A 9317-nucleotide genomic window follows, 5' to 3' on the forward strand; every position below is an offset into this window, starting at 1 on the left:
GTCACTGAAATAGGGAATTAATTACCATTGGAGAGTGGGCAGCCCATTCACCACTGGCTGAGTTTTATTAAACGCCAATATAAATAACAAAACAACTCTTGTGGCTGCACTATTCCTACACGCCAAAGGAAGGATTATGTTGGGGATTAACATCTTAAAGTCTATGAGACTTTCTGACTCAAGGCTCGGAGCTGGTAATCGTATTTGTCTCCTGGTTCAGCGATTAGTGCTCTCCCTCGCGCACCTTCGCCTGGATGGCCAATGTCCCTTTTTGCAGGCACTGGGTTTTTCACACAATCGGCTGTTCTTTTCCCCACATCTATAGAAAAGAATAAGAAAACTGAAGCGTGTTCACGCGATCCTCAAGCTTCTTCTCTTCTTCATGGGAAAGGAAGGCACCGGCAGCCTTTTTTCACAAGGGGGGGAGGCAAACCCTCTTGGTGGGGCGGGGGGCCACCACTGCAAAATCGCTCTGCAGGCCTGCACCTGCCATGCAAATCCGCTGGGAACAATCGGCCCCCGATGAGGGCCGGGCTGGGGGGAGCAGGGAAAGATGCCGGGACAGCGCTTGTGGGGGGACCCCTCTTCGCCTTGATCCCAGAACAAACCCCAAATGTGCTAATACAGCTTGGGAGTTGGGGGACTGCTCCTCATCGTGTCCCTCCATGTGGCACTGCTTGCTGCAGCGTGTATGGCAAGGACCTGGATCAGGATGTGGGGGATACATACCCCAGCAATTTTGATTGCTTCCCTCCGCAGAGCACTCCAGTACTCTGCTGTGTGGGGACATATTCTCACACCCCATTTAAGAGCAGAACCACCACACTCTCAGGGTTTGTGGGTGCTGGACACCACAGGGATCAGGACACCCTGGTGTGTGTGGGCAGCCCTAGGACCTCGAACCCTCAGTACACCGCAGGGTATGAGGGAGGCAGAGCTGGGAGGGGTCAGGCCACCCTGTCCCCACAGCTTTGTCCCTGCATTTCCCGAGATGTCGTGCCCCTGTTCACCTGAGGCAGGCTGGCCATTAAGGCTGGCTCTCAACTTGTGAGGTCGACGTGTGGATGGGCTCTGCCCAAAGGTCTCTCAGCAACACAGACTCTAAACTTTTAGGGCTATCGGGTCGCCTCAGAGTTCAATCTTCTTACAGCAAACAAAGCCCTTCTGAAGGTCTCCCCCTCTCCCCCACACGAGCTCAACGTCCTTTATTTCTAGGCTGTGTGATAAGCTTAAATCATTGTGCTCCCATTTCTTGATCGTTGCCTACTTTGGGCTTTTGTTCCCCTAAAGTAGGATTGAGTCTGGCAAAGGGGCTGAAGTTGAACAGTTTGACCCTTGGAGGACAGTTCAGGCGGTGGGCAGTGGCAGCAGCATTCCTGCTCCTGATCCCACTCCCTCTTCCCCCACCACCTCCTCTCCCCACCACTCTCGGCCGTGCAGCTCGGCCCTCGCTCTGCCCACAGACCACACAAGCGCCTATCCAGAGCTGTGGGGATATGGTAGCCGACCTGTCCTTGGTCACCTCGTGCTCAGCCCTACAGAAAAAGCCACTGCACAGCAGGGGCTGGCAGCAGGAATGGGACTGAACCCCAGAAAGGCACCGCAAAGCGTGCCTCACCTCTCCGGTGCTTTGCACCAGCAATAGAAGCATGGAAATCTCGGCAAGCAGGGTGGGCACAGAGGGATGGGCTAGCCCTGTCACAAGTGTACTCTGCTTTGTCCCCTTAGAGTGCAGAAAAAGAAATAAGGTCCTTTTAAAAGCGTCACTCTCCTGGGATGCCGAGGGGAGCTGTGAGCCTCTCGTTTTGCACAAGGAGGCGAAGGAGTGTTAGAATGTTTCACAGAGTCACAAAGATACTGACTGAGGCACCTGCCCGGCCTCAATTGCTTCCAAAAACCATACACCCAGAGTGAGGGACTGCTTTGGGTGTGAGTTTGTGCTGTGCTGAGCACGGCTTCTGCACAGGTTTCAGCACTTTCTTAAATTTTGAACTTTTCTAGCAGTTGCAAACAAAATTCTGTTTCAAAGCCCAACTCGTCCCAAGTGCCTTGCTGACGGTGTTTCCATATGGAGAGGAGAGTGTTCTGGAGTTTTAGTTTTGTATGTTCTCACTGTCATTTCTTTGACAAGGACTTGGAGTGACAGGCAAGAAGGGACAGCTTCACACTGACAGAGGGCAGGGTTAGATGGGATCTCGGGAGAAATCCTTCCCTGTGAGAGTGGGGAGGCCCTGGCACAGTTTGCCCAGAGAAGCTGTGGATGCCCCATCCCTGGAAGTGTCCAAGGCCAGGCTGGACAGGGCTTGGAGCAACCTGGGATATGGAAGGTGGTTTGTGGAGCAAAGCCAGCCTGCCGACTCCACGGGCATGACACCAGGCTCTGCCATTGAAAGAGGGCTGGAAGGGGGAAGAGGGGTGAAAGGAATGAAGGTTTTCCTGGTGCACTGACAAGTTGGTGTTTGGGGGTTTTCCCAGGTCTCCTCCAGCCTGTGAATTATATTTGACAGCACTGAGCTGCCTGGCGCTCCCCCACTTCGGGCTCGGCCTGATGCGAACGGAGCAGCCGCTTGCCCGGAGCATCTCCCCAGCAAGCCACGCACGGAACTACGCACCTTTACCACAGCACCAAGTGTCCCCAGAAGGCGAAACGCTCCCGGGGAACGAGGGGGGGGTTGAAGGGGAGCCCCTCTCCATCAATCCCTCCCTTTCCCTTGCCGGGCCCGCGAACGAGGAGCGGCTGGAAGGGAAGCCTGCCGGCCCCGGGCGCGCGCGTGGCGCGCGGGACGCGGGGATTGGCCGGCCCGGCGCCTCGCGCCCCCCCCCCGCCCCCCGCCCCGTGCCCATTCATTAATAAATTAGCGGCACGCTCCAGCCGAGCGCGAGGCGCCAATGGGGCCCCGCCGATGGGGCGGGCGCGGGGGGGAGCGGCGGCGGCGCCCCCCGACAAGAGTCGCGGGCGGGGCGGGCAGGGCGAGGGGGACCCCGGGGGTAGGTTTGATTGTTCCCCGCGGGGTATATAAGGGGTGTTAAGGAGGGTCGTGTGCCAGACACGCAGCCTGACCGGGCCCCGGGCGCCGCTCCCGCCGCCGCCCGCCCGCCCGCCCGCCGCCCCCGGGGCGCGTGCCAGCGCCGCGCCCCCGCCGCTCCCCCCCCACGGTCCCCCGCGCTTTGCCGCCCCCCCCCCCGCCCCCAGCCTCAGGACCCCCGCCCCGCTCCGTGAGACCGGCGAACCGTCACACCGCACACCGCCGGAGAGGCGAGGAGAGAGCGCCCGCTGCTTCCCGGTGCTGCTGCCCGGCGCGGCCCCGTCCAGCCGCCGCGCAAGGATGCTGGTGAAGGCCGAGGTCCTGGCGCCGCCCGCCGAGGACGAGCTGCTGCTGCTGGGGCTGGGCTCGCCCGCCCCCTCGCCCTCACTGCCGTCCAGCGCCGAGGAGGAGGAGGAAGAGGAGGAGGAGGAGGAGGAGCTGCGCGCCGCGCCGCCGGCTCGGCCCGTCGAGGCTCCGGGCGGCCGCGGGCTGCGGCGGGCGGAGAGGAAGAGGCGGCCGGGGCGGTCCCGCGGCGCCCCGCGGGCGGCGCGCACGGCGGAGACGGCGCAGCGCATCAAGCGGAGCCGGCGGCTCAAGGCCAACAACCGCGAGCGCAACCGGATGCACAACTTGAACGCGGCGCTGGACGCCCTCCGCGACGTGCTGCCCACCTTCCCCGAGGACGCCAAGCTCACCAAGATCGAGACGCTCCGCTTCGCCCACAACTACATCTGGGCGCTCACCGAGACCCTGCGGCTGGCCGGGACGGCGCGGCTCGGCCCCGACGGGGCGGCGGCGGTGCCAGCCGAGGGCAGCCCCTCGCCCGCCTCCTCCTGGAGCGGCGGCGCCGCCAGCCCTGCGCCCTCCGCCTCCCCGTACGCCTGCACTTTATCGCCCGCCAGCCCCGCGGGCTCCGCCTCGGATCCCGAGCACTGGCCCGGCCGCTTCGCCCCGGGGCCGCCGCCGCCGCTGCCCCGCCGCTGCCTCTAGCCCGGCGCGGCGCTGCCGGGGCTCCCCCCGGGGCGGCGGCGGCGACAGCGGCATCTGCCCGCTTCCCAGTGCAGGGCGGGCTGTGGGAACGGCACCTGCCAAACCAAACTTTCCGTCTCTCTTTCTCTCTCGCCGATGTGCACTTTGTCCAGTTTTCCCAGATCTGTCACCGCGGGGCTTTTGTGTGTGTGTCCCCCCCTTTCCCCGCTCCCCTTTTTGCCATCTGTCCCTTATGATTTATGGGCGGGAGGGGGGTGCAAAGCGAGAAAAAAAAAAAGTAAATTGTTTTGTTAGGGGTCCAGGTTAGAAGTCATTGTATAATTTGTAGGCTTTGTGAGGGCTGAATGCAAGCGTGGAAATTTAGGCTGAACTCTCTATCAAAAGGGAAAAAAAAATCGGGAGGGGGGAATGGGGAAGGATCTCCTCATACATTATTTATTTCGACCTTTAGGGGACAAGGAACTCCCCCCTTCTTTCAGGAGATTAAAAATAAATCAACAGACTGAAAACCTCAACAGACACGGAACATTACAGCGATCAGCCACACACGTGTTCACATTTATTTATTATAAAGACAGATTTCATGGAAAATATGTATTTTTTGTATAATTTACAGAGTTTATTCTAGTATGTATTTACAGCTGAAGAGCAAAGGGATTGTCCTTGTGATAAAATATAAATAAAAAGCTCTAATTTTCATAACTTTGGGGTTGCTGCTTTTTCTGCTTTTTGTGCCAGCACTGGGAATTAGGCGATCCTTGTCTCTGGTGAAACCAAGGTCCGGTGGGGCCTGATGTCACTGGGTCCACGGGCAACTGTTTCTTTGGGAAACAGCATTAGAGAGAGAGGGGGCGGGGAAATTCAGTGAAAGTTTGCTTTTGGCCCTCAGTACAGAAGATGCTGACAGCAAATGCGGGATGGATGGATAAAGACTTGTCACACTTCAGGCCGATGGATTTCACCAACAAGGCTGTAGGAATTAAATGTTGTTGAGCTAACAAACCAATCCTGGGTTACAAGAGGTAGAATTTGCTCTCCGTGAGGGTCCGATGAATTCCAGGTCGCAGGCAGTTCCAGAGGGTTCGGTTCGGTGTGCACAGCGCACAGCCAGGGATGTCACCATGCAGGGGGATGATGGAGGCCGCCCAGGCCCTTCAATCATCGTCCCCGTGCTCCCGGGAGCACTTTGTGACTTCTGGGTACAAACACTTGGAAATCATTAAAAACCAGCAGAGGCGCCTGAGTGTATTAATTAAATAAAACGCTTAGCACGCGAATCCAGGCCAGTGCCCTCCGGATCCTGGGAACGTGAAACCCGCCCCTCGGAGCGAAAGGAAGAGGGGTGAAAAGAGAGAGGGGAAAAGAAAAAAAAAAAAGCCCAAAATGTGTGAAAAGAGAATTAGTGAAATTAGGTTAGGCCAATAAACCCTGCGGGGGTGTCCCGTCCCCGTCCCCCCCCCCCCCCCCCCCGGCCCCGCAGCCTCGGGCAAGCAGTGCTATCTAGCCTGATCTATTGTTTCCCCCCCTAGCAGGGGGGTTATTGTGTGATAAATAATTCCCTAAAAAAAAAAAAAGAAAAAGTGGGAGCATTTGCATAATCACTGCTTTGATGTGGCCAGCAAGATGAAGCTGTGTTCCCCCAAATCCGCCACGGGCCAGGAGGGACAAAACAAGGGGGAGCCTTTCAGGGCGCTGGCGGTGCGTGGGGCAGCCCGTCGGGAGTGGGGTTTTTCACTCTCACCCACTTTTAGCGACCCCTTTTAATGACCAAACTCCAGGAACGCCAAAAAGGAGCCAAGCGCTCTCTCCGTCTTTTCTGGTCGGGCCTCATTGTCCTTCCTGGCTTCTCTCCCCCTCTGAAGAGGCACTGGTGCCTTCGGCTCTTCAAAAGGCTGGGATGGACGGGATGCGCTCCTCTCCCTCTCGGTGCTGGAGCCACGCAGGACCCGGAGGGACATCTCAAGTGGCTCAGCACCAAGATGCTCCCCACAGCTCTCCTCGGGGAGGGACGCTGCTCCTTGCCAGGTGTGTCATCCTGCAGGGATTTCCCTCCATCCCAGGTACAGCTGGGATGGGGCTGTGCCAGCGGGAACCACCGTGGGAAAAAGCACATGGCGGGTCCGAGGGTGGAGGGGGGGTTGGACAGGGGTTTGGAGTGGGAGCCACACCAGCCAAACCTCCCCTGTTCCCTGGGGGAGGCTGGCCTTGGATGGAGATGCCCTCAGAGGAAACGGGCCCAAGGGAGGCAAGGTTGGCAGGGGGTGGCAGGACCATGCTGGCAAAAGCTGAGTTGGAGGGGCTGGATTTGTCACCTAACCCAGTCACCCTCATCCTGATTTTTGGTTTGAACATGGCCAGAAGTGTTTATTTCCTGTTCTTGCCCCTTAATTTGAGTTAATTCCTCTCCTTCCTTTCCTTCTTTCATATGTTTCCCTCTTCTCTCTCAGAAGACTGATTTTTGGAGGTGATGCCAAAAGGAGATGACCCCAGAGCCAACTGCAGCCAACCTGGAAGTGGACCAGGAGATGGGAGATGGGCAAACACCTCCTTGGGTGATGTGAGGAACCTGGGGGTGGTTTCCATGGCAGCCCCTTGCCCCAGAACATGTGTTTATGATCCTTCTGTGTATTGTATTTTGGCATAAAAGCTCCTCTGCGCCAGCAGGGCTGGAGGGGCAGCCTGAAGGTCCCCGGGGAGGGGGGGGGGTGCTTTACAGCCCTCCTTGGCATAAGAATGGCCACGAGGAGCCAAACCAGCAGCCCAAGGGCTGCCGCACGCCGCCTTTCATGGCAGGCATAAATCTGTCCAGCAGTGCCGCGGTTCAAGAGCCCTCCCGACATGGCTCTCAGCTGGCCGGCGCATTTCAAACCCACTCTTCCTAAAGCCTTACTCCAGTGCCTCAGGTTGGGCTTCCCCCTGGCCCTGTATTATGCATGGGTTTGGCCCACGCAGCCCCAGTTGCCATTCACCACGGGCAAAAAAGATCTCAATTATCTATTATACAGCCAATCCCCTAGCACAAGCAGAAATCCCAGTGGGATCTTTTTTGTGACCTGATGTAGGTTGTTGTCTAAGTACAAGGTAAAATCTTGTGGTTTAAAGTCTGAGACAAACTCCTTTGCTCTGACAAGCAGAAAATGTAAGGATATAAAGATGTAAAGATTTAAAAATATAAGGATATCCCGCCTTCTACCTACGATTCTACAACAGCTGTGCAGGTCCAGCAAAATTCTGGCAGCCTGCTCATCCCCGTGACTTCTCGTACTGAACGGAGATTAAGGAGAGGCAGAACTCCTGCCAGATTTAAAATCAAGCCTCTAAAAACTGATTGGAGAGAAAAAAAAAATCCTTGGAGGTTCACTTTGCAGCAGCCAGGAGGGAACAGGGATGGTGTGGGGCGGCTGTGACACACAGCCATCCCTTCTCCCTCCCCTCCTCCTCCTTTTATTAAAAAGCAGAGAGACCGGCCCAAAGCTGATGGCATATTTACCTTCATGAGTTTTAAAAAAAAGTTAATTACCGCTCGGAGCAAGTTGGTCGGGCTGTCCTGAGCTGTCTTTTATTAGTAGTCGCCTTCATTAATTTCCCTCGCTGGATTTGCTGCTAATAGCTGCCTGGTCGTGGGCAGCACAAAGCAGCATCTGTGCCATTGAGCAGAAAAGCGGGAGTCAGGCAAAGGGGGGCACTGGGGCGGGGGGGCGCGACGCCGTTTGCAAATCAACCTCTATTAACGTGATGTCCTGCTCGGAGGGGACAACGGCGGCCCCAGTAGCCGGCACGACAGTTTGGGCTGTGAGCGAGGCAGGAAAGGCACCTGCTGCCTGCCGGGGGGATCCTGCCCTCATCCCGCTCTCCCGGGCGCTGGCTGTACCCCCGGGGATCCCCCGGGATGCCGGAGCTGCCCCTGCGGAGCTGTGCGCGGGATGCTCGGCTCCTGCGTTAAACAAACCGCTCGTAACTCGGTATCTTCTGATGGAAGATACACTCTGTGCCTCAAGAACAGCTTGGCAGAGAAGTTCGGGATTAGGGGATGGGATTAGGTTCTGTAGGGAGGGGGCAGCGGGCGGGCACAGCGGGCTCACACGAGCTGGGGCAGCGGGCGGGCGGCTGTGGAGGCCAGCAGCCCCATCTGCTCCCACTCCGCCAGGGGAGAGGGGACACGATTTCATCCAAGTGGAAGAGAGGAGGGTGGCATGTGTCACTCCCGGGAGAGAGGGGCAAGAGCGGCACGCTGCCGCCAGCTTCCCCGCAGAGCTGGGGGAGGCACCCGTGTGCCGGGGCTCCCCTCGAGGCAGCAGGTGACAGCCGCAGGCACCAACCAACACCTCGCTGCAAACACCCCGGTCTGGTTAGGGGGAAGGAGACGCCGAGGAATCTGCTGCTGCTCTGTTCTTCCAAGCAGAAGAGATTGGGCAGCCCGGACTGCGGTTCTGCCCTTGCTGGTGTGAGGCTTTCCCCTCGTTCCCCATGAATAGCCGTGTCTGGGGAAGGAGCTGTGCCGAAATCCAGCAGCTGGGCTCTGGGGGCAGCTGATGTCGGGTTTGGGTTTATGCTGCCTCGTGTGCAGGGGCTGCCTCACAGCTGGAGGGGTCAGCCCGTGCCCGCTCTCTGCCAGCCGGAACAGCCCGGGATGCTGCGGCTCCGAGGGAGAGGGAGGGAGGCAAGCTTGGCTCAGCCCTGTATTGTTGGGATCCCTTCCCACTGCATCTTTTCTAAGAGAAATTCCCCGAAGTGCTCCAGTTACTGGCATTACTTATGAGTGAGAAAATCATTCTACCTGTTAGCAGGCTTTGGTTGCATCAGCTTGTTCCCTGGATATCAGATTTACTAACTTGGATGCACAGGCACGACACACAGCTAACAAAACTGCCTTTCACCTGGATACCTGCAGAAAGGGAAGGAGGAAAAAGCTCTTTAAGCACATACCCTCCCTGAAGGACAGGAAAGTGTGTTACCGCTGTCTCAAGTAGGCCAGTTTCGTGCCTGACTTGCAGCAGCACTTACACAAGTCCTTACACTCAAGTCCTGGAGTTTAGGTGACAGGAAAAAATGTTTCATGCTTCCTCAAGTGCGATGTCCCTACATCTCATATTTCACTGTGCCAGCACGGCACAGCTCCGCTCCTTTTGTAGAGCCTGGCTCTCAATGGTTATACCGAGTACTTAGGTTGGAATTTGGAGAGCACTACAATTAATCAAGCCAAAAAATCATCTCAGTAGCAAGTTACTTAACACAAACCACTGGATCTCCAATAAAAACTTCCAATTTCTAATTTAAAAAAGACAAAGTATTCCCGATGTC

The 9317-nt window shown here is 57.2% G+C and overlaps 1 protein-coding gene across 1 annotated transcript; it reads left to right on the forward strand.

The window, feature by feature from the left end:
* Window positions 1-3326: 3326 nt before the first annotated feature.
* Window positions 3327-4016, forward strand: NEUROG2 (neurogenin 2). The gene has a single exon (XM_066549337.1). It carries the CDS (start codon window positions 3327-3329, stop codon window positions 4014-4016), a length of 690 nt encoding a protein of 229 aa, XP_066405434.1.
* Window positions 4017-9317: the final 5301 nt, after the last annotated feature.

Source organism: Molothrus aeneus, chromosome 4, assembly GCF_037042795.1.
Source record: "Molothrus aeneus isolate 106 chromosome 4, BPBGC_Maene_1.0, whole genome shotgun sequence".
Taxonomy (NCBI): domain Eukaryota; kingdom Metazoa; phylum Chordata; class Aves; order Passeriformes; family Icteridae; genus Molothrus; species Molothrus aeneus.